This window comes from Anabrus simplex, chromosome 1, assembly GCF_040414725.1.
Source record: "Anabrus simplex isolate iqAnaSimp1 chromosome 1, ASM4041472v1, whole genome shotgun sequence".
NCBI classification, from domain to species: Eukaryota; Metazoa; Arthropoda; class Insecta; order Orthoptera; family Tettigoniidae; genus Anabrus; species Anabrus simplex.
Window position 1 is genome coordinate 1,163,622,405 of NC_090265.1, and position 26,818 is coordinate 1,163,649,222.

At 37.6% G+C, this 26,818-nt stretch overlaps 1 protein-coding gene across 1 annotated transcript in view; it reads right to left on the bottom strand.

Annotated features, from left to right (window-relative positions):
- The window catches only part of udt (protein undicht), a 105,258-nt gene that overhangs the window by 17,434 nt on the left and 61,006 nt on the right, over positions 1-26,818 (bottom strand). The window contains exon 9 of the mRNA XM_067150940.2: positions 11,443-11,549. Within this exon, the coding sequence (XP_067007041.1) occupies positions 11,443-11,549 (107 nt within the window). The remainder of the gene's footprint in view (positions 1-11,442; positions 11,550-26,818) is intronic.

Consider the following 26,818-nt stretch of genomic DNA (forward strand, 5'->3'; position numbering starts at 1 on the left):
ATAGTAATAATTATAATGTTAAAATACATATAAAAGAAAATTATGTTGGTGATCTTCTTGCTATAATATGATGTGCCGATTGCAGAAACGATGAATAGTTTTAAGCCTTAGACAACGTCTACCTAAAACAATGTCTAAATCGAGCACGATCTTACATTTCATAAACAATGTTGAGTCGATGTTTAACTAGACATCATTTAAAGTTTCAATATTGGTTTGAAAATGGAGATAGAAGTATCTTTCAAGCAACTCTTTGCTTGTCGCAACCAATGAAATTCATCGGTGCGCGTGCCGAACGCCAGTCAGCTGTTTGTCTTCCTACACATTACTCAAATATGGCCAAGCATGAGCATGACTTGCCCACAGATAAGAGTATCGCTTTGATTATAGTATTGTTACAATGAGTGTAATCTACTCATAAATGCGGTAGCTTTGACGAAGGGAAGATGAAGCAATAGTAATGTGTAACTGAGTGTGTTGTATGGGTCATATAGATGTAGCTTGCATTCTGGAGACTGTAGGTTTAAAACGCATCATTGACAGCCCTGAAGATTTTTTTTTTTTTTTTTTTTTTTTTTTTTGCTAGGGGCTTTACGTCGCACCGACACAGATAGGTCTTATGGCGACGATGGGATAGGAAAGGCCTAGGAGTTGGAAGGAAGCGGCCGTGGCCTTAATTAAGGTACAGCCCCAGCATTTGCCTGGTGTGAAAATGGGAAACCACGGAAAACCATTTTCAGGGCTGCCGATAGTGGGATTCGAACCTACTATCTCCCGGATGCAAGCTCACAGCCGCGCGCCTCTACGTGCACGGCCAACTCGCCCGGTGAAAATTGTTTTGGACTGATGATCTTAAATGTTAAGCCTCTCTAAACAACAAGCATCATCATCATCATCATCATCATCATCATCATCATCAAGATTGTTTTCCGTACCATAATTTTATTTTTTACACCAGGCTGTTATTATGACCACAGCTATTCTTTCCCAATCCTCCTCTTTAAACAATAATCACCACCACCACTTGCCTTTTCCTATCTGCTAGTTGCTGAATACTTATACAATTATATATATAAAAACCACATACACCCTATCCTTTAGTTTTCACTATTATGTGTGTTTACTTGGCAGCAAATATAAGTGAATCCCTCCCGGTTGATGTATGTGACAGCCCTCTGACGATCAGGACACACAATTCTGATATGTAGTCGAAGTGACCTATAACTCCATGGAAATTACCCCAGGTATATAATAAAATATATCGGTTGCCAAGAATTGTATTCAAGTTGACAGTTACAGGACTGTCCCTTTGTCAGTCTCAAGAAACAAGACTCTTGAAAAGCAAAACCTTATTTTAAGATCCATCTACCCGTACATGTCAAATGAATTGCAGTGATTTAGCAGCAGACAATCCACAGAGAGGCCATCGGACTAACTTTTCTTCCCGGAATCGTCTCAACATGATAATACAAATTACATGTTTCATGGTACATAACCTCAGATTGTGATTTACTCCTCATTTCAGGTTAAACAGTTCTCTCGACAGTGTTTAAATATGACCGGTTTAATATTGGTTTTAGACAGTGTCTACGTGGTAAATAACGTCTCTGCAATGCGGCAGCCAGACTTAGGCATTGTTTAACCATAGACATTGTCTAAACACTGTTTCTGCAATCGACCTGATGTCTTTAAGTAGAGTTAGGACCCCTCTTGTCAATTTATTTCTTATAATTCTTGTCTGGCACATCCACGCAGCAGGGGTGGGCATCCTCCACATCAGTAGCCCGGTGTGAAAGGATGGCTAAGTTCAGGCAGGGACCCAGTCCCACGGGCTATAAACGTGCAAAGAACTTAACGGCATCTCTGGCAGAAAAGGAGACCTTCAGAATGGCAGAGATGGCAGACAAGGCAACCCATCCTCCCTGGAGATAATTAGAAGAGGAAACCACTGCCTTGTGATGAAGAGGGATCTTCAAAGGCTAAGGGAGTAAACCCTGAAAGAAAATCCTCAGAAGAGTAATAGATGTTATTGCTTTCACTGAAAGAACGAGCCTCCGATTGAAAATAGCTAAAATACCGAATGTACACATTTCTTGTACCCCTGGAACGAATGACGGCTCCTTACAGCGCCTGTAGATAATCCAAGGAATGCAAGAATAAACGTCAATAAAGGACAAAAAACAAGAACCCAACGAAAAGAAAAGTTGAGACTGGGAACATTAAATGTAATAACCTTGACAGGAAAGAGTGAAGAGGTTGCAGACATGATGGAAAGGAGGAAGATCCATATCCTTGGAATGAGTGAGACCAAATGGAGGGAAAGAACTCAAAACTGCTGAGAGATGGATATAAATTATGCTGGCATGGTCACAATAAATAGGCATAGAATGGAGTGGGCTTTATGTTTCACAAAGACATTGACCCTATTACAGATGTGAAAGGATAATTAAGACCAGAGTGAACATAGCAAAGAATAGTTTCACTATACTCCAAGTGCACGCACCTCAGCAAAGTGCAGTGAGGATGAAAACATTAAATTCCTTGAGAACTGGAGGACCAAGTAAGAGAAGATAACGTAATGATAATTGGGGATTTGAATGCTCAGACTGGTATTGGCAGAAGTGGATACGAAGAAGTGATGGGAACTTTTGGATATGGAAAAAGAAATGCTGAGGGTGAAGAAATTCTAAATTTGTGCATAAGGAATAATCTTTTAGTAAAGAATACCTTTTTCAAAAAACGAGATAGCCATAAGATTGTGAGACATGGCTGGGATGGCAAATCTAAGACTGTTATCGACTATTTCTTAACAGACAAATTAATTGGGGGAAAAGTGAGGGACACAAAAGTTATACCAAGTGAGTGACTAGATGGTGACCACAGATTACTAGTAGTGGATCTAAATTATAAGATTAAAGGTGTGACCGCTGTACAAAGAATGCCAAAAACTAAGGAATGGAAGTTGAAAGAAGAAGAAAACAAAAAAGTTTCCAAAATCTAATAGCAAAAAAATTGCTAAGAACTGAGACTGGTAGTGTGGATGAAGAATGGAACCTGTTTAGAGCATCAATAGTTAGTAGAGCTGTGCAAATATGCGCCAAAACAAAAGGTAAGGTGAAAGAGAAAGAAACCAGTTGGTGGAATGATAGAGTAAAAGATACAATTAGAGAACATAAATAGCAAAGAAGAACATAGAGGTTGAGAAGAGAAATCAGAACCAAGGGCTGGTACCAAAAGATGAACACAAGGTGAAAACACTGGAGCAGGAATACCGACAGAAGAAATTACATACAAAGAGAATAATGAAAGGAGAAGAGTAGGGAAATATTCACCCAGAAAATACAGGAAGATAGCAAAGGGAATCAAAAACTGTTATATGGCTTGTTGAAAAGAGGTCTGATAGAAAAGATATAAAAGCAATCGAAACAGAAGATGGGGATATACCAGGAACATGGAAGCATCAGGGAAGAGATGAATTATTATTCTGAAAGCTTACTGAATGGGGAAAATGAACAAGAAAGGGACAATGAAGTCATTTAAGTAGAGGAAGAACTGTATCCAATTTCTTGGGCAGACACTGAAAATGCTTTAAACCAGATGAAAGGTGGGAAGGCGGCAGGAGTAGATGAGCTGACAGCGGATATGATTAAGGCAGCTGGAATCCATGGAATACAATGGTTAGATAGGATGCTGGAGGGTGATATGGAAAGAGAATAAGTACTGGATGAATGGAAAAAGGGAATTATAATACCATTTTTCAAGAAAGGAAGTAAAAAGAAGTGCACCAACTACCGAGCAATCACACTACTATCACATTCCCCTAAGATAATGGAAAAGATCATAGAAAAGAGATTGAGGAAAATCCTAGAAATCCAATTTCAGGAACAAGAGCAAGGATTCAGAAGTAAGAGAGGAACAACATACCTCATTTCCTCCCTCTGTCAATTAATGGAGAAACACTGGGAGAAAGGAAAGGACTTGATAGCAGCATTCCTGGATTTGGAATAGGCATTATGACAGTGTACAAATGGATAAAATATAGGCATGCTTGAGGAAACAATTTTTCTGATTCATGAATAAAATAAGTTCAGATACTGTATGAAGGTTGTGAGAGCAGTGTACAAGTGGGAGGTGGAAGATCAAAATGGTTTAAGACAAAGAGAGGTGTTCAGCAAAGCAGTTCGCTTTCCTCGTTACTCTTCATAACACTTATGGACACAATTATGAAAGAAATCAAGGAAGTAGAAAATTAAGATCTCAATGCTTTTGTTTTTGCCGATGACATCGCCATTTGGGGAAGGACTGAAATGGAAGTTCAGATGAGACTGGATTACTGGAATACAAAATTTAAAGAATTCAAGTTGACTGTGAGTAAGCACAAGTCAGTGGCAATGCAGATGAATAGGATGCCCACACCTTGTAACATCATACTGGAGGGAAAGAAGGTTGAAAGTGTGAAAAGTTTCAATTATCTGGGTAGTGTCATATCACGTGATGGAAGTGCCAAACTAGTTATTAAAAAGAGTAGCAAAAGGATCCAGCTTCTTCCACCAAGCAAGAAACCTAATCTGGGACAACGGAGTTCCTCTAAGAGCTAAACAGACAATGTATAAAACCTATCTCCTGCCAATCATGACGTACAGTCTGGAGACCCGTGCCATAAATAAGAGGAAGTGAGTCAAATGCAAGCATGTGAAATGAAGTTCCTTAGGTCAGCTCTACAATAAACCAGGAGAGACAGAGTCAAGAATGAATATGTATGGAGAGACCTGCAGGTGAACTTGACCATGGAGGAAAGGATAGGTGCTGCGAGACTGAAGTGGTTAGGTCATGTGAAGCGAAAGCACCCAATTCAAACTCCACGCCAGTATCTGGAGATAGAGGTATCCAGAAGAAGACCTATTGGACGGCCTAGAAAGAGATGGACAGACCAGGTTAATGAAGATCTCAAGAGGAGTGGAGTAACATGGGATGCAGGAGAGAGGGAAAAACTATACCAGGACAGAATTCAGTGGAGGCATATCATTCACAAAGCTCCTAGCCAGCTTGCTGGAAGAAAATCCTGATGATGATTATGATGACCCTAGCTAGCTCTTGAACGCATTGCCTCACTGATATTCGTGATATCAGTGGAAACAATCCCCAGTCAGCCATTTTGCCCCGGGGTTAATAAAACAGAAAGACAAGCCCGCATCCAAGTTCAGTCTAGGGGGAGACACGTCAGCCAGTTGCAAAGAGTTAGTTTCTTTGTGTGGTCCTAAATGGAAACAATATTCAGAAATAGCGTGCTTGGCTACATAAAATTATTTAGAACCAGTTTGCAACATATTTGTGTGATATTGTCCGAATTGTATAAATTTCCTTAGACATGTAAAGATGAGATTATTATTCTCAGTCTGAGCACCGCGGGTGGTGGAAACAGAGCCAATGATATAAAACAAAGGAGTCCTAGTGTGGGCTAGTTAATTAGTGAAAGATAAGAAAACAGTTTTCTAACAGTAAAACTGCACTGAAACACAGATAACTGCGGAAAAATTCAATGTGGGATGATAGTCTCCATATCACTGTGAGGTGGCAGTGTGAAGTTACTTAAACGTTTGGCTAACTTTCTGTGTTGCTGCCACAGTTTCATCAGTGGAGAACCAGGAGCGAACCATGGACCAGCAGACGGCAGCTCAGCTCTGGATCCCTAATATACCAAAGACAAACACCGTTGGAATGGAGTGCTAAATCTTCTCAGCATGGGCCTTCCCGAGGCTCCAACTGAAAGCACAATGCAGTAATGAGATGATAAGAACGTTATCCCATAATAAGTAGTTACGAATGTGTAGCTTGTAAATAAGTAATTTATTTATTAGATAGGATGTAATATTTACCCTATTAAGGGAGACTAGCATAGGAAGCGATTTGAGTGAGTTAATTTAGTTCAGTTATGTAGAAATCATAAGTGGGATTAATTTTTTTTTTAATTACTAGATAATGTTCATCTTGAAGTTTAATTTTTAGAATATACTTGATGGAATGTTCAAGGTTAGGAACTAAATTTTTGAGAGTGCCTTAGTTGAAAGAACAGTGAATTGGGCAAGATGGCATTGTCACTGCATGTAATTACAGTTTCATTTATGCATGCGTTTAGAAAACCTGTAGGTTGGATTAGAAAGCCACTCAGTTTGTAATGTAATTTGTATGAGTTTTGTAGCAAAAGTTATTTGGTTGATGCCGTGTGGTGTACTGTGATGACAGCGGGATTCTAACAAAGCCACCACTTAGATAAGTGCCTTCAAAAGGAAGCACATCTTATTTTCATTTCCTCTTGTCCCCTGTATTTAGAGAAACCGTTTTCTGAAAATAATGACAGTTTTTTAAATTATTTTTTTGGTTTAAGAGATTTATTTTCCTTGTGAGGGCTCAGGTTATGAAACCTGGACCATATCTTTCAAGACTTGGTCAGCATGAATTGGATAGCGAGATAGACCCCTTTTAACTATGTGATTATGAGATGTTATTTATATCCTGCCAGATGTATTGGCAGTGACATTTGTGTGAATAGGGATGTAAGAAAATATGTTCTCAATAAAATGAAATGATAAAAGTATCGTATGAGGACTTCAGGCAGTTGATTTTTAAAAGGATTTTTGGAGTGAAGAAACTGGGCCAGTGCTGTGAAGACAGGATCGAGTGTTGTGTTTCAAGCTACGGCTGTCAGCGTCAAATGAATGGCTCTCTTAGGGAGGGACAGAGTTAGGGGAAGAAAAGGAACACACCATTACCAATTTTGCATTCCACAGGGAAATTTAAATCTTTTAAAGTTTTATACCAGGAGATATTTGAGCCGTAAGACCGGGAAATTAATGAACGAGTCGTACATGGTAGACACCCTTCTTCTTAAACAAAGTATTTAAGGTTTATTTTTCAGCAACCTGCCATTACAGCAGACGATCAGTGCTTTGAATCTCCGACAAATCAACGTGAAGTTGCCCAGGTTTCATTTATTCAGACAGAGATGTACCCCCAAGCTAGTGTTTTGATTTTGTTTTGTTGCATTATGTTTGTGTTGTATATTGTTCTAGTGATATGATGTGTTGATTTTGTGAGCGAGTTTTGACCTCGCCAGCGTGTAAGGATCCTAGGTTTGTAGTTCCATGGCCTGAGGATTTTGCTTGTTTGAATGAAGTGTATTATGTACTCTTATTTTGTTCTTGTTAATAGTAGGTAGGCACTAACCACTCAAGTAGCTTCAATTATTATTCTTGTATATGTATGGCTTTGTTCCCGGTGTCAGTGGGAGAGTAATATTTAGGGTTTGTTAATGCATTCATAGTTACAATATTTTACTAGTTTACTAATGGGAATGTACTCATCTGAGATTAGCTCAAAATTATCTCGTGATTTGAAATATTTCTTTTGCCGAAGAGTCAAGCACTCCGGATAACGGTCCTTATGTTATAATTATTGTTTTTTTTCATTTATTCGTCACCAACACCATTAAATGTTAGTTTTGCATTTTCAAAGAATTTCATTTGCCGTAATTCAGAGCATCCCTAATGTTCCTCCATCCCCTTACTGTCATGATTCTAGTGTTAAAAATTGGTTATTTTACTATCCAAATAACTGTACACATCTACTTCCATTTTAAAAAATACAAAATCTCATCTCTTTTTTATCATATGACTTCACTGAACTGCTTCCCATTACTTCTTTTTTACATTTATTTTAATCATATTGTAACGTGTGGCAGGTAGGTAAGTAAACACACAAATGGCAGCGTTTACTAAAATTTATTAACTAGCGAATGCTTATATGACGACACAGGCACACAATTACGCTAGTTCGTGCTCTCTCTCTGTTCTCTCACACCACACTACTTATCCACTCTGACAATGATATGCTAAAAATTTACACTACACACATTTCTGCAACTGTCACTTGGATCATAGTGCAGTTCACGATTAAACTTACTGTAGAACTATCATAGCCGCACAGTTCACAGTTAGCGCATGTGCAACACGGTCTCAATTCTGAACGTGATGAACATTCTGTACACTTACAGCGGTCTTCATTCACTGTCCCTCGTCACTCAACTGCAGTAATGCTCCCCCCCCCCCCCCCATGTGTGCACACACGCACTCTTTAATGAACATTTTAAACTATGAGAACAACACCAGAAGCAAATTTTAACACTATACAACATTGTTTTAATGAATTATGTGTCATTCATGATTAGATTAAGTGGTGTTTTAGAATTGTACATTGTTATTATCATTTGGTTCTTCAATCAGCTGAAGATGACCTGAGAAAAAGGTCGAAACTAGTACTGTGATACAACTCATGGGGGAATTGATCAAATACTTTAGAAACGTCTAGAAATACAACACAGCAGTTCCTCCTAAGTTTCACATCTTTCACACAGCCATCTGCTACAACTGATGAATCAACAAAACTTCCCAGGCAAGATACAAAACCACTCCCATACCTGCCAACTTTTAGAAACCAAAAATAGGAAGATTTTTTTATTCCTGGATTTCATCACATATATTCCACCAAGGTGTAGGTGAAAAAAGGTGAAGATAAAAGGCATACATATCTACAGTTACAATGCGAATTGACCGTTAAATTTCAAATCTTAAACTACCAAAACATAAAAATGGTTACAAGAAAATGTACCTTATCATTATCATTTATGACACTTAAACGAATAATAATATTTATGTCACACCGACACACGCAACAAAATGCATAATATCGTATTTTCTCGCATAATTAACGCACTTTTTGACGAAAAATACAGGCGAAAACTTCGGATGCGTAAATTATTCACGCAATTAAGATATTTACAATTCATTTACATTTAAAAGATACTTCAAAAATAATATAAAAACACAACTGGTTCAACTCGTTTGCGGTTATCGTCATTTGGCGTAAAATTCCGGAGTGAGATTTTTCCTGAAAATTCAAATAGGGTACATCAGGTAAGTTAGACACGTGGGATTGAAGTACCGACTGGAAAATATTCTTCCCATTATGAGCTGACAATACGACCTGGAGTGAAAACATGAACTAATAAAAGTACAATTCATGTAATGCCATAACAATGACATACCGGCAAAACCGTTCGTATCCAATCTTGTACGAGTGACGTGTCCATCCATCCTTCTTCTTCTTCTTGAATACGAACGTGGATCACTCGCGGAAATTTTGCTTTGGACATTGTTTTTCGTTTTAGATCAATGTAAGGTGTAAGCTTTCTGAGATCAGCTGTTATAGCAAGCATTCCAGTACATCGTTGTTTTTTGCTCCCGGTAGCGCGTACGATAACACTGTATGATCCTTTCTTATTGATTGTTCGACTTGGTGGCATATGGAAACTGATTGGCGTCTGATCTGCGGTTCCTATAAGGGAGATCAAATATTCCTCACTTTACGCTTCTCAATCACAAAACGATGAAAATGGTTTAAATCATTCGCCATTTTTTGGCATGATGATGATCTTCGCCGAAGAGGAAGTCCATTTCTCTTCATAAAATTAATCAAGACTCGGCTAACCTTCAAATCCGAGACACTGATTCCATGTGCAGCGGTTATTTCACATTCTTTAAAATACTGCATTTCGTGAGAAATTGCTTATCCAACATTGCGTCACAAAATCATATATTTAAGCAGATCCTTCTCTACTTGCGGAAACTTGCCGCTTTTTGGTCCGCGAAATGCTTTGCGAGACGTTGGCCGCTTGACGTACACTTCTGTTACCGCGGTAGCGCACTTTTCATTTGGGCATTGAATACTCGCTGCCCTCTTCCCGTATGTTTCGGCGTAACTGATCACCGCGAGTTAGTATGATGCAGTATTACTCGAATACTGTGGACTGACAATTTTGTGATCACAGAATGTCACGTACCCAAAACACTCGTAAAACTAGTGCCGGCTAATAACAGCACGTTGCCCTGTATCTGGAATGCCTGCTTTCGCAATAGGAAGCTTGCTACTTGAGTAGTTGACATCTTTATTTCGAAACGCATCCGGAGCTGCGTGATGGATGTTCGAAGTTGTGGAGCGTCAAATACGTGAACATTTGTTTTTTGTCCACTTTGGACCCAAAAATATTGGGATGCGTAAATTATGCAAGGGCGTTAATTACGCGAAAGAATATGGTAGTTTCTTTATCAGACGGTAAAATGAACGGAAATTTATAGGTATCTCTCAACACTTGGAGATAACGTTTGTTATATTTTTGGCCTTAACGAGAAAATAAACTACCTGAAACTGTCACCGACACAACCCCCTTAAAAACATTCAACTCATTAAAATGATGCACTTAAATACGCGAAACTACCACATACAAAACAATTCTATATGTCCCATACATTATTAACATATGACTTTGACAGTGGGGGAAAGCATACAAATGCAAGAAAAAAAGGGGCCCAAAACTCCGACGAAACTACGCACAGAAACGATGTTAACAGCGCGCGAACAACAATAATTAACTCATTCTTTCATCCCGATTAACTGAGTCGCTAGCGCGCGCCAGCCTGTCTTGCTAGGACAATTGCCGCCCCGAATCCCCAGCTGTATAAAGCGGACACGCTGCTGTGGTGAGAGGGAAACACGATACACGAAGGCGCAGGACGAAATACTCACGAAATAAAGCATCAAATAAATACTCTTGAAAATGAGGTTTCGTAAATTACACAAACACATAAGAATTTATCGTAGGGGAAGAGTATTGGCCGTACTAGAAGTTATATTGGTCAAAAATAGGAAGAAGTAAAAATAAATCGGAAAATCGGAAGACGAGTTAAAAACTGGAAAGTTTCCGGGTAAATCGGAAGGGTTGGCAGGTATGCATTCCAGTTAGGACTGAGTTGACATTCTTCCTGAGCATTCTTTTTATCACCCTTTCAATAATTCTCTGTAATACGAAATAGATTGTCATGGGCTGCCAGTTCTAAACATAGTCCAGATCTCCATTTTTATGACCAATATACGATGGTACATATTCCCAACTGTGCATGTAAGTAGCAATGAAATACATGGTTTGGTATGCACTGAGGTCTTTAAATACTTTTATCCATTCTTTGCCTTAAAAAAAAAAAAAAAAAAAAAAAAAAAAAAAAAAGGTATTTAACATTGTTTGTAACCTTACTACCAAGTCTAATGTTAATTTAAGTCATTTATTAAATTGTTCTTTAGCTGAGGGTAAAATTATTTCAGAAGAAAGAACAATTTATTTCAGGTCATCTTACTGAATGCTATCTCATAACCAATGAAACAAACATAGATGTACGAGTATAAATATAAGTACTCTGAAGTAGTGTTATTAGTAAATGGCATTACAAACGAACATATTTTTCTAAAAACTAGTGGGTGCATCATCCAGATACTACTAATATAGCTATTCTGTATGAAGTATTTTGAAAAGGCTCTTGCCAATAAACCACTCACCCAGCACCGATACTTGCTGAAGGCATCCAGTTCATCATAAGTAATAAGGTATGATTTTAGATTTTCCTTCCAAAATCCAATACACTTCATTTTGTAGTCAGGATCACCTGAAAATGAATACATAATATACTGAAGATAAAAAGTACTACATGGACTGGTAACTGATACAGGTCATTGCTATAATATGAAAATGGCATATGGCCTTTGGAGAGGCTTGGTGCAGATCTTTTGATTAGCTGCCTTGCAGGCAACCTGCACATGTGTGAGAATTGGATCCTTCCTGAAGACGAATTCTATTGTTGAAGACCCATAAACACTCAGCCCCAAGCCATAAGAATCAACCAATAAAGATTAAAACCTTTGACTGGAAGGAGAATCAAGCCTGGCAACCCTTGGACCAAGGTGAGCATGCAAACCATTTAGCCATGGAGCCAGACAGTGCTATAATGACAGACTGATAACTCCAGTACACAAAAACAAGACTAACATATCTGAACAAGAAGATATCTAGACTGAACCAAGTATATTTACAGAAATAGAAGAATAGTCACATTGATTAATATAAGAGCAAAAATAGCTTGAGTTTATGATGCATATGATATACAAACTATTTTCCATTTCGACTTATAAAAGACTTTCATCTTCATGTGAGAAAATCTGCAAGGATTAAAATGAACTTCATTTCCATCGAACTATTTACGGGAATAATCCCCACATATATATTTGAAAATATGGCAGCAAAAAGTTGGGGTGCGGGTATTAGTTGCGCTAAGGTTGGTACAGTGCTCCTGACGTACAGAAATCTGAAAGTTGGTATTTTTCTGCCTGTTCTGTTGGCAAATTTGTTAACACCACAACAGAGAAATGAGCAGCATACACATAGCGCCATTTGGGCAGCGTCAGTTTAAGTAGTGCATCATGTTCAGAATGGCTGGGGTGAGTTCCCATTATAGGTCGTTCACTGCTCAAAAAATCTCCACAATATTGAAGAGGCAGAGCAAATTGGTAATCATGCTGCGGAAGGAAAATGTGACGAGGACGTTAGTTGTGGAATGATACGTGACTGGAGAAAAAATAAAGCCAGTCTTGAACAGACAAACCGTAACCAACCAGCAGGCATTTCACGGACAAAAAGTGAAGTTTCCAGAAATCAAAAACAGGTTATGCGGGTATGTGACTGAAACAAGACAATTTGGATATATAGCCACAAGTGAAATCTGTCAGCTGAAAGGTAAATTACGAGGTGTAAGGTTAACCGTGGATGTCTCATACTTATTTTTTAACAAAATAATTCCAGTTTTCGTGATAAAACAAACATGCAAAATGTCTCCCTGCCAATTATGAAGAAATTATAGTGAATTTCCATATATTTGTTATCCCTCTGCAACAGAAAAATTCATCTATACTTGCACAAAATGGTAATGCAGACCGGACGCCGGTATATTTTGAAATACCGTTGGAAAGTACACTACTAATGAAGCTTACGATGCGAGGAATTATTTTTCTTCTAACACTTTTTCCACACCCTTCTAGGTACTACAGTAGAAGTCCGCTTTAGCAAGTACGGTATATAATGAGAAGGATGCTAGATAGTTTACTATGTCACCTATTCAATACATTAGAATTTTTAAACACTTAGGAATTTATCTTTATTTCCATATGGGACATGTTTCGCCCTTCACTGCAGGCATCATCTGTCATAGTACTACCTCGAGGCATAAATCCGGTACCTGATTTGTAATTAAATTGTAAATACTAAGATATAAAATTGACATATTACAGTAGGGATAGTCAATGAGAAAAACTATGTTCATTGATGATATAGATACCAATATATCAGCCGTTGACTGTAAATTACCAGTTGTGAAGGATAACAGTGTCAAATGTTAGGGTATGTCCTATTACTATTACGCTTAACAACATGGGCGAAAGGCCGCTTAATATTAACAATGGATCACCACATTAGGATTATTCTAACCAAAAATGCAGTACCTTTATAATAATACAGTAAAAGTCTGATATAGCGAGTACGGCATATAACAAGAACCCCGTTATAATGATAATTTGTGACCGTCCATTCAAAATTCCTATATTAAAATGTGTTTATCCTTCGGTTACACTGACGCATCCGTTATTTAAAGATAAAAATTTCATTGTTCCGTATTGAAATTATTAACATTAAAAATTAAATAATTGAAGTTCAACCAATTCAATACATAAAAGAAAGAAATGTAGTAATTACATTCTTATTTAAATGGGACCGGTTTCGACCCTAGTCCAGGTCATCGTCAGCCGTAAAAACAAGTAGGCGAAATCACACAATGTTTATGAATATTGGAGAAATGGGTCAGTTTCACACTCTGTCAGGCACAAAGTCACAACACTATCAAATAATATATGAAGATTATAAATAAACTTGAAGTCGCAGACGAATAGATTTGTAGAAGCAAACCGCCAGTTCCCGGTGATCAGCACGGCACATTCAAGGTCATGCGCTGCGGTCTCGAACGCCAAAGTAGAGTGGAGAATGTCTTGAAGGTCCAATATTTGTCTCGGTTGCGGGAAGTTAAGTACGTATATAAAAAATATACGACGCAAATCAGCGCATGACCTTGAATGTGCCGCGCTGATCACCGGGAACTGGCGGTTTGCTTCTACAAATCTATTCGTCTGCGACTTCAAGTTTATTTATAATCTTCATATATTATTTGATAGTGTTGTGACTTTGTGCCTGACAGAGTGTGAAACTGACCCATTTCTCCAATATTCATAAACATTGTGTGATTTCGCCTACTTGTTTTTACGGCTGACGATGACCTGGACTAGGGTCGAAACCGGTCCCATTTAAATAAGAATGTAATTACTACATTTCTTTCTTTTATGTATTGAATTGGTTGAACTTCAATTATTTAATTTTTAATGCATCCGTTATTACGAGCGATTATGCACGCTCGATTTTTCCGTTGCCGATATTTATGCACCCAGTCATTATATTGCATGCAATCGATCATCTTCGGTATCGTTGTCTCGCTATGCCCACTAGCGAGCTCTCTCGTCGACATTGGAAGGCAATTCATTCACAATTAAGTATTTATTTATTTTCCACCTAGTCGATACAATGATTGCTTAAGGCAATTTTTAATGGTCAAAAGTGGTACATGTTTCGTATATTATCAACATCTTCAGCCACATAACAATGTTTAGATGAAAAATATATAAATTGACAAAGTAATGCTTTAGAGGAAGTGTCCTTAAAATTAAGTCAGTGATAGGGATCTCACTGTAACCAAAGGATAATACACATTTTAATATAGGAATTTTGAACGGGCGGTCAAAAATTATCGTTATAATGGGGTTCTTGTTATATGCCGTACTCACTATATCAGACTTTTACTGTATTATTATAAAGGTACTGCATTTTTGGTTAGAATAATCCTAATGTGGTGATCCATTGTTAATAGTAATCAATTTTAAGGACACTTACTCTAAAGCATTACTTTGTCAATTTATATATTTTTCATCTAAACAGTGTTATGTGGCTGAAGATGTTGATAATATACGAAACATGTACCACTTTTGACCATTAAAAATTGCCTTAAGCAATCATTGTATCGACTAGGTGGAAAATAAATAAATACTTAATTGTGAATCTATTGAAGTGCGATACGGACCATGAAGCTGATTTTATGTAATTCGAAGGCAATGTCGGAGTCGATTAGTAATACCCGTCAGCTGCTCTTCTGCAAGGAAAATGAAAATGAAAGAGAACATGTTTTCGTAATAAATGCGTAAATAGCATGTCCGATAACCGTTGTTATCTCTTAAAGATAAACGTTGAATAAACAATCGCTTAATTTTAATGCTAAATACCGCTATTAAGTAAGAATGGGATAGGCTTGCACCTCAAGATATGACAGAGTGCGTCACTGGTTACGAGATTACTTTATATTTTCCTGTGTCCGTTAAATTACAGTAAGGCTATTATCATGTAAATTTATAGCGAGAAGGTTATAATTTCTCTACTGGTGCTTGAAGTATGTTTTCATCATGCATATAGTACAGTTAAATTAGGATAGGTGATGCTATTTGATTAACAAAACTGAAACGTTTGCCACAAAATGCAATCGATCATCTTCGGTACAGTATAGTTAACATATTATGTGCATTTGGGAGCTCTCTCGTCAACATTTGAAGGCGATATTGGAGTCGATTAGCAATACCAGTCCAATGCTGTTCTCTAAAGAAAATTCAAAATGGAAGAGGATAACACGTTTTCGTAATAAATGCGTAAATAACGTGGCCGATAGCAGTTGTTAACTCTTTAAAAATAAAGGCTGAAGTAAACGATCTCTTAACTTGAATGGTATACCTTATACTGAAATTAAGTAAGAATGTGATACACCTCAAGATACGGCAGGGTACATCACTGATTTCAGAGGATAGTTTATATTTTCTCGCGTCCAGTTAAATTTCGGAAAGCTATTCCCATGTCAATTTTTAGCGAGGAGGTTATCATTTCTCTAAATGTGTTTCAAATAGGTTTTCATGATACATATACGGTTAGGTTAGGTTAGGTGATGCCGTTTGAAGAAGAAAACTGAAATGTTTGCCACAGAAGCCTTTAGAGTGATACTGTATTTCTCCGAATCCAAGACGACGTTTTTTCCCTCAGAATCTTGTGTGAAAAATCAAGGGTCGTTTTGCATTCACGGCCTGACAGTAATGAACACCACTGGCAGCTACCACAGTAACCACGCTGTTCCTTTTCACCCCCCCCACGCGTGCACACAAAGCTCACTGACAACAAAACGACCCCCTCTTTATTGTACCAGAGTCCTGCAGTCAGGCCCACCGTCCAGTACTTCAAACCCACGGGCTCTGGCAGCCCAGCCCGTGCAGTGCTGATCTCTTCTGACGCAGCAGCGTACTGGCCAACAGCACTGGTCTTATACAGCCCACCACAGTCCACTGCCTGGGCAGGCTCAGTAGAATAACCTTGAGTACTTCTCCACAATAACATGTGCGCTGTGCACAACGAAATGTTCACGTCACACTACTGTTCAGATCATTCACTCTACGAATTCCCGTACGCTAATAACATATTTTAAAGTAGGCTAATCACATTTTGAAATTTAACGGTAGAGATTTGTCCTGCACTGTAATAATAATAATAATAATAATAATAATAATAATAATAATAGAAAACAAACAGAAACTTTATTATAAACTAATATTCATCTGCAATTGACATCAAGTTAACTGAAAATGAATCTAAATAACACGAACCATATTCATAGGACTTCATTCGCGTTTACCTCAAAATAAAATACGAACACAAATGACATGCAATATGCCAACAACAGAAACAAACCTGAACATAGCTGTTACTTAGTGTGCGTAGTTTATTGGTCATTGTTAATATGGTGGAATGGAATTACTGTGAATGAAAAGAAGAGCATGAGCATTGTCTGGTTGCAGAAGAGACCGCTGAGCGTTGAGAATGAAGCCCGTTGAACTGAAGTTTCTCTCTGAAGCTGAACATGATGCTTTCATACATATTACTTTCTTAGCGATCTGGTGAAATTTTGGAGTTTTGTCCATTTGTTCTCCAATAGGACGCTATATCTTCTTCCATTCCACAATTTTGCATTAAATGTAATTCCAGCTCATATGTTGGAATAGGAGCATCATGAACGTCAGTCCACGAAGAAAACTTCATTACTTTGGCAAGTTGTGGCATAGTCGTGGAGTCTGATGACACGGAAACATTAGAATGCTCGTCATTCAAGCAGACCTCGTTTATTGTAAGTTTTTTATCTAATCATAAAAAGACAAAATCAGTCTGACTCCTTTAATCTATATTAATTTAATAAAGAGAGTGCGAATTTTATTAGTTTTTTGTATATCTGGAGGGTATCCTCAGAAACTACTGGACCGATTCTAAAAATCCTTTTACTAATGTAAATATAGATTATCCCCGAGGGACATGGGCTGTATTTTATTTTCAAAACAATTTGAGGTGGGGGGCGACAGGGGAGATATAAAAATAATCAGCTAATATAGGCAAAATATCGAATTTGTCGTGCAAGGACAAGACTAAGCTCATTTTAAGCCCCTTGACCCAAAGAACAAATCTCGGTAAGCCCTATGGGCCCGAAAACCATGTTTTAAGGCCCTAAAACCGACCGTTATGGAGATATTGGCACCACACTACCCCTGCTCTCGGAATCGGATAATTAAATGAACTGCCATAACCATGGCAACGCCAGCTCCAGGATTCTACAGCAGCGAGATTATGCGTGTACGTTTGGGCATAGCTGCCAACCAAAATTTGTACACATAATCCCTGAGCATATCTACAATATATCTCAAAGACGTGAAGTGGTATATATAATCTCTTTTAAAAATAAAGACACATGTATTACTTTGTGTTCAGAAGACATCTGAGGAAGAGGAGGAGTAAAAAGAACTGAAATGTGGGTTGGCGTGAATTTTTAAGATGAGCATATCTACAGTATATCTCGAACACTTAACATGTTACAGATGTGAAAATTGATATTTTTAAACATTTAAAAAACTTTGATAAACCACTTAACGTGGGGGTAAAAGGGACTGAAAAGGGGGTTGAATTAATTTTATTAGGGTACTGATATCTCCAAAACTGAAGTTATTACAGACGTAAAAATTGGTATTTAGAGTCTCCTTTAAAAAGAAAGAAATATGTATTCTTTTGGTTTTGGAAAATCCACTTAAGGGTGGATGAAAGGACTGAAATATTAGTTGATTTATTTGTATGAGGATACTTATATCTTAAAAAAATGAAAAACGTTACAGACGTGAAAATGGGTATTTGAAATCACCTTTAAAATTAAAATACACTCATTTTTGGGAGGTAAAATTAACTTCGGAGGGGGGAAGGGGGGGTTGAAACAGGAGTTGAATTCTTTTCATGAGGATACAAATATCTCAAGAACTGAGATGTTACAGTCGTGATAATTGGTATTTGGCAGCTGCTTTATCAATAAACATGTATTTTTTGTTTTCGGAAAACCACTTAAGATACTGAAAAGAACTGAAAAAGGAGGTGAATTTTTAAAATAAGTACAGGTACATCTACAGTGTATGTCAAAAACTTTACATGTTACAGACATAGAACTTGGTACATGGAATGTTCTTTAAAAATAAAGAAACATGTCTCTCTTTTTGTTTTTGGAAAATCCATGTAGGTGGGAGTGGAGGAAGGGCTGATAAAGGGGTTGAATTTTTTTAAATGCGGATAGAGACACTGGAAAGTATCAAATAGACTTCATTATGATTAGGCAGAGATTCAGAAACAAGGTGATAGATTGCAAAACTTTCCCAGGAGCAGACGTGGACTCGGACCACAACTTGTTGGTCATGAAATGCCATCTGAAGCTGAAGAAATTGAAAAATGGAAAGAATGCAAAAAGATGGGATCTAGACAAGTTGAAAGTGTGAGGGATTGTTTCAAGGAACATGTTGCAAAAGGACTAAATGAAAAAGCTGAAGGAAACACAACAGAGGAAGAGTGGATAGTCATGAAAAATGAAGTCAACAGGGCTGCTGAAGAAATGTTAGGAAGGAAGAAAAGATCAATTAAGAATCAGTGGATAATTCAGGAGATATTAGACCTGATTGATGAATGACGAAAATACAAGAATACTAGAAATGAAGAAGGCAGAAAAGAATACAAGCGATTAAAGAATGAAGTGGACAGAAAGTGCAAGGTAGCTAAGGAAGACTGGCTGAAGGAGAAGTGCAAGGATGTCGAAGGTTGTATGGTCCTGGGAAAGGTAGATGCTGCATACAGGAAACTCAAGGAAACCTTTGGAGAAAGGAAATCTAGGTGTATGAATATTAAGAGCTCAGATGGAAAGCCACTTCTAGGGAAAGAAAACAAAGCAGAAAGACGGCAGGAACATTTACAACAGTTGTATCAAGGTGAAGATGTAGATAATTTGGTTCTGGAACAAGAAGAGGCTGTTGATGTTGATGAAATGGGAGACCCAATTTTGAGGTCAGAGTTTGACAGAGCTGTGAGCGACCTAAATAGGAACAAGGCACCTGGAATTGATGACATTCCCTCTGAATTACTGACTGCCTTAGGAGAAACCAGCATGGGCGGTTATTCCATTTAGTGTGTAAGATGTATGAGACAGAGAAGCCCCATCCGATTTCCAGCAGAATGTTGTTATACCTATTCCCAAGAAAGCCAGTGCTGACAGGTGTGAAAAGGCTCATGCCTGCAAAATTTGAACACGTATCGTTTACAGAAGAATGGTAAAACAAGTTGAAGCTGGGTTGGGAGTAGATCAACTTGGCTTCAAAAGAAATGTAGGAACACATGAAGCAATCCTGGCTTTACGTCTGATATTAGAGAATCGAATCAAGAAGGACAAGCCCACATACATGGCATTCGTAGATCTAGAAAAGGCATTCGATAATGTTGACGGGACCAAGCTATTTAAGATTCTGAAGGTGATTGGGATCAGATACCGAGAACAAAGAATTACCGGTATCTACAATCTGTATAAAAATCAGTCTGCAGTAATAAAAATCAAGGGCTTTGAAAAGAAAGCAGCAATCTGGAAAGGAGTGAGGCAAGACTGCAGTTTGTCCCGCCTCCTTTTCAATGTTTACATAGAACAGGCAGTAAACGAAATCAAAGAGAAATTTGGAAACGGAATCACAATCCAAGGAGAGGAAATCAAAACCTTGAGATTTGCTGATGATATTGTTATTTTATCTGAGACTGCAGAAGATCTCGAGAAGCTGCTGAATGGTATGGACGAAGTCTTGGGTAAGGAGTACAAGATGAAAATAAATAAGTCCAAAACAAAAGTAATGGAGTGCAGTCGAACGAAGGCAGGTGATGCAGGAAATATTAAATTAGGAAATGAAGTCTTAAAGGAAGGAGATGAATATTGTTACATGGGTAGTAAAATAACTAACGATGGCAGAAGTAAGGAGGACATAAAATGTAGATTAGCTCAAGCAAGGAAGAGCTTTCTTAAGAAAAGAAATTTGCTCACTTCAAACATTGATATAGGAATTAGAAAGATGATTTTGAAGACTTTCGTGTGGAAAGTGGCATTGTATGGAAGTGAAACATGGACGATAACTAGCTCAGAAAGAAAGAAGCTTTTGAAATGTGGTGTTACAGAAGAATGCTGAAGGTGAGATGGATAGATCGAATCACAAATGAAGGGATACTGAATAGAATTGGCAAGAGGAGATCGATTTGGCTAAATTTCAAAAACAATGTGTTTTTTAATCCCCCTATTCAATACTTTTATTTTCACTCATAGTGGTTACATAAAAACTATCAGTTAAATGGGACATGTTTTGCCCTCAATTTAGGGCATCTTCAGCCAAAAAACAATCTTCAAGTGTACATCTAATGTTAAATATGGAAGCTAAAAGTTTAGCTAGTTACTAAAATTCGGGACATAAAAAAGTGAAAAATGATACATTATACAAACATGTTAACGGAAACATTGTCAATGATTAAACTATAATCTTGTCGGAGACTAAAACTTCTTCTATTAAAATTCTAATTAAAATAGTTCATTTAAAATTGTTAGTGGAATATCAAACTGATAATAACATAATGCCAATGACATGAGGGCGTGAACACAAGCACAAACATGAATGTCGAATGTCGTAGATACAACATGTTCAAGGCCGCTGATGAATTGTCAGACAATAATATTGCCTACCGGTGCTAAGGGCCACTTCTACAATAATTCAACTCATGCTTCTGTTTCACCTTATGCTCACAAATTCATCAGCAACCTTGAACATGTTGTATTTATGACATTCATGTTTGTGCTTGTGTTCACAGCCTCATGTGGTTGGCTTTGTTTTTATCACTTTGGTATTCCACTAACAATTTTAAATGAACTATTTTAATTATAATTTTAATGGAAGAAGTTTTAGTCTCTGACAAGATTATAGTTTAATCATTGACAGTGTTTCCATTAACATGTTTGTATAATATATATTTTTCACTTTTTTATGTCCCGAATTTTAGTAACTAGCAAAACTTTTAGCTTCCACATTTAACATTAGACTAGCTGATGTACCCGTGCTTCGCTACGGAATTCTACATCATATACAGAATTCTAGGCTAGGTAGTGTACACGATGTGAGCAAGATTGTATTAAATTGCATAGCTCTTAACGTTACACTAGAAATGCGACGGGGAAGTCACCAAACGTCTTTTCTCATATGAAGACCGAGGGAATTTTCACTGTGATGGTAGACCCAATTTCCTACCATCAGTCACAATGAGCTTGGGATGTTTTCATTATAATGCCTTTTCACATCCTCAGAAAGACTGTCTTAGTGGCTTTCCCAAATGAAATGAACATACAGTGACATCAATAGGAATGCTTTCATATTACAAAATACTCGTTAAAATGAAACACCACACATTTTCTCACTTTTAACGAACAGGACTACGCTGCCTATCTAACAGTCCAAAGTTCCAGACCTGGAATGACCAAACCGTAGACAGCCGTGATCCGTGAACACTCTTCAGTGCGGAGGGGGTCGAATAGTGGAGACTCCCAGGGCAAAAACTATGCCCAATTACTATTCTGTTTCCTAGGAGTACCCGATGAGTCGGAAAATATCAATTTACTACACTGGCGGCGGAAAAATCTGACTTGAAGGCAAATTTTTCCTCCAAGCCAGAAGAGAAACCCCCTCTTCACTGCTAGTTTGGAAAAATTGAATGTAGAATTTAATGAAAGTGAAGAGAAAGAAACGGCTCTTTTCAGAGTTGAATTTTGAGTTAATTAGTGAATATTGTGGTGCTATAATTTGGAAAAGGCCTAAGTTGTTATTCTAGACCAGGCCATACTACTACTACCACCACCACCACCACCACCACCACCACCAAGTGAGGCTCTGCCTTAAGTATGCACACTGCTCATTCAAAACAGCGCGTCAGAGTAGGGATCGAATAGCTGAAATACTATGATGATCCAGTGTGTTACGTACCAGCTGTATCAGAAAATGTATGAACCAGAGGAATGGCGTGATAAAGAAGAAAGTTTTCTAACTCCCCGGCTATTTTCCGCCAATATTCAGTCAGGCTGTTATACTCGGTATGAAGCAGTAATCCCTCCATCGGAGTTGAGAGGCAGCATAAGAGACAAAGAACATCACAATAAACAATCGTCAATGTAATGTTATTGTTGATCAATGTTATGCACTTTCGATATTATAGGCCTTCACATTTCGTTTTCCCACTCTGAAAGACCACTCTTATCATAGTCGGTACAGTAAAACTGAATAAAAGATAAATGATCGGAAATTGTATTCTCTATAACTTTTTATATAGTACTTTTTGATTGGACCAATAACATTGGTATTTAAAAATTACATTTTAGGCGCCTTCCCCTAAACTACAATTTCATCCAAGATGAATAAAATTGTTTATAGCTTAGACTGTAGTTTCTTGTTCCCCTACTCTATATACTATTTTCATTAAATTCTGTTAACCCATTTTCTCGTGGCTCGGCATTGATATGGGCTTAGCAACAAAATTACAGATTCATAAATATCTGTTATCATAGCCGGTACGGCAAAAACGTCTAAGACATAAATGGTCGGAAATTTAATTCTCTATAACTTTGGTTATGTAGTATTTATCGATACGACAATAATATAAATATTTGAGAATTACATTTAGGCCTTCCCCTAAACTACAATTTCACTCAGCGTAAATAAAATTACTTATAGCTTAAATTGTAGTGGCTCATTCTCTGACTTTGCATACCAAGTTTCAATGAAATAGGACCACTAACAACGTATTTAAAAATTAAATTTTAGGCCTTCCCCTAAACTACCATTTCACTCAGCGTGAATAAAATTATTCATAGGCTAGATTCTAGCGATGTATTCCTAAACTTTGCATACCAATTTTTATGAAGATAGGACTACTTAAAACATAAATATTTGGAAATTAAATTTTAGGCCTTCCCCTCACCGTATGCGACTTTGCATACCGATTTTCATTAAAGTCTCTTTGGCCGTTTTCTAGTGATGCGTGTACAGACAGACAGACAGACAGACAGACAGACAGACAGACAGACAGACAGACAGAAATTACGGAAAAGTAAAAAGTGCATTTCCTGGTTACTGTGGACATGACCGATGCAGAAATACCATTCTTTTCAAATTCTGAGCAATGTACAGACAAAACTCTTATTTTTAACATTAGATGTTCTCTTGAAGATTGTTTTTAAGCTGAAGATGCCCTAAATCGAGGGCGAAACATGTCCCATTTAACTGATAGTCTCTTTATGTAACCACTATAAGTGAAAATAAAAGTATTGAATAGGTGGATTAAAAAACACCTTTATTGTTTTTGAGCTGTAAATTTTCAATACAGACCAAAAATGAGATTTATAACATGTAGATGGCTAAATTTGATGAGAAGAAGATATAGAATGATAGGACACATCTTAAGACACCCAGGACTTGTTCAGTTGGTTTGGTTTTTGAAGGAAGTGTAGGTGTAGGTGGTAAGAACAGTAGGGGTAGACCAAGGTATGAATATGACAAGCAGATTAGAGCAGATGTCGGATGCAGTAGTTACGCAGAAATGAAAATGTTAGCGCAGGATAGGGTGGCATCTCCATGCCACTCTATCTAGTCTATGGACTGATGACTCAAACAACACAACTTATATCTCAAAATCTGAAGATGTTACAGATGTGGAAATATGTATTTGTAATCTCCTTTAAAAATAAACTTTTTTCTTTTACTTGAGAGAAGACGTTCTCACGTGTACAGTTCTATGTCGCATGGTCATCTCAGCCCCAAAAGGCAATACTACAAACTTGGTTTACAAAGAGTTTCGGGGGTAAATGAAACTCAATTTTTCAGTGAGGTTTTATACTTTAGGGATTTTCAGATAATGTCTTAGTACGGTACCGAGGAAAGATTACTTTTATCAAATTACGAAATCCACGTGAGAAGGCGTGGGTAACTGCTAGTGTGTACATAAAGTTCACCGTAGATCGTACAACACACAAAATTAACGTCTTTCCCATCACCGTCAACTGCAGGCTTGAATACCAACCAAATACGACTTTTAAGTTTAGGATCCGGTTCAGAAGTCTTGTATTGTGCGGTTTATAGTTCGTGTGTTGCTTCTTTTTTTACTTCACGATGTTTTGCCATGGTTTCTTTTGGAACTACAGTCCACATTCAATTCCGATAACAGGATAGACGGAGAAGTCAAACTGAAAACCACAGCAAATTTGATCGGCTCCACTCGACCATAATGCAACGCACTCTGCTGACATGTAGTACACTGTACACACTAAAGCAGTCAGCCCATAGAACTACCACAGCGCTGTCCTTGGCTCACCGCGTATGAATGACAGAGCGCTGCCCAGACCGGCCCGTGCAATGACGTCACGGGCTTCGTATGTTCGAGCCTTTCAAAGCCCATTGCAGTCTACTGCCGAAGCAGCTCACGGGCTGGGCCTCTCTGCAGAACTCTATATTGTACACCGCTAGCCGCGGCGACCGGTTGTAGAGTGCCTATGTGTAACGTCACTGGATCTCGGGAAATAGTGAAGAGAGAATGACATTATATTATCCTCTACAAAAATGTTTCTCAAATCTACAGAATGGCATCAAAACATGCAAGCTTTCGAATTCTTAGAAAGGCCACGGCTACTCAGTAGCAGAGTTATGATGCGTCTGCTGTACCTGACACTTAGTAAAATTAAGTATTATAGACAGTAGGAGTATTTTCGTGATGGATCGTCGTATATTAAAGATACGTTGAACAGGTATTGCCGGCAAATTTTCAACAGGTTCTTGTCGATGTTATGATGCCAATTTTAAGTTAATGGTTATTAAACACTCGGAAATGTATGATAATTGTGCAGCCGCAACAAAATATGGCATAGGCCTAATTAAAGCCAACCGTGAAGACAAAGATAGCTTTAAAATGCGTACTGCACAGAAAAATGCATTCAGTGGCCCGCAACGAGGACGCTTTAAAGAAGTCGAAGTTGAAATTGTGAGGTATGTGCACAAAAATGCAACGGCGGAATCGCCATACCACGGTTCAATAAAATTGTTCGCTTCAAAGTCCGCGATTAAGGCCTATACATCGCTAGCCGCTGAAGTTGGCTGAATCCGGCAAGCAAGATGTGTGTGTAGTGGCAGCCAGTTATATCTGACGGTGAGTGAAAGTAACAGTTTTATAGTAAGCAAGAATATTTTCCTGATGGATCGTCATATTGTAGAGACGCATGGAACGTGTATTGCCGGCAAGTTTTCAACGAGTTCCCTTTGATATTATGATGCCAATTTTAAGTTAATGGTTATTAAACCCACTGAAGTAAAGCATAATTGTACAGCTGCAAAAAAATACGGCATAACTAAAGCCAATGTTCAGCGTCTACAAATAATCTAAAAATGCATACTGTATAAGAAAGACATTCATATGATTTTATAAAGCACTTTTTAAGCCTGATTAAAAATTTTTGAAGGAAAAAGTGGGGGCTCTCTTGGATTTGGAGAAATACGGTAATATATTTTTTTCAGAAAGAAATTAAACGCACACTTTCACGTAGTATCGGATTTCGAAAAACAACAAACAAGTAAGCCGTAGTGTGGACATTATCCACGAAAACGTACGTTTTGGAAAAAAACTGATTGCCATTTCATAATGACTTTAATGTGTATGGGGGTTTTCCCGACTTTTACAAAAAATCAGATATAACGACAATCCGCTATAGCAAGTAAATGTTTCACTGTTGTGAATTCTTGCTATAACGGACTTCTACTGTACTTGTTTAGGGCAGAAATTGTAGATTTGTGAAACACGTTTGTAACCAAAGAAACATTTTGAAGTTGAAGTGAATTTGGATAAACACTTTTAAATGTTAACTCTGGTGCAGACTTGATCAGTAAATCGGACTCCTTTTTATAGATCTCTCTTATGTCACTGAATGATGCTTGAGTTACCTCTTTAAAATCAGGATTACAATCAACTGAACTTGAAACATTTTAAAATGAGTCTAAACCTTCCCATTCAGGTATAATAAATGACTTATTAATGCCACTTACATTCAGAAAGTTATTTCATATATTTTTCAATACATGGACACTGTCATATAAAAGAAAGATTTTTAGGGGGTTTCCATCAATATGGAACCAGTAATTACTATCAGAATATTTGGTTAGTTCTTTGAACATAGCACGATTTACAGCATTATTATCGGCTATGATGGACAAAATATTTAGGCCACAATCCTGTATTTGCCTGATAATGCATTTTGCAGTATCAGCTAGTTGGAAAGCTATTAACTGTTTCACT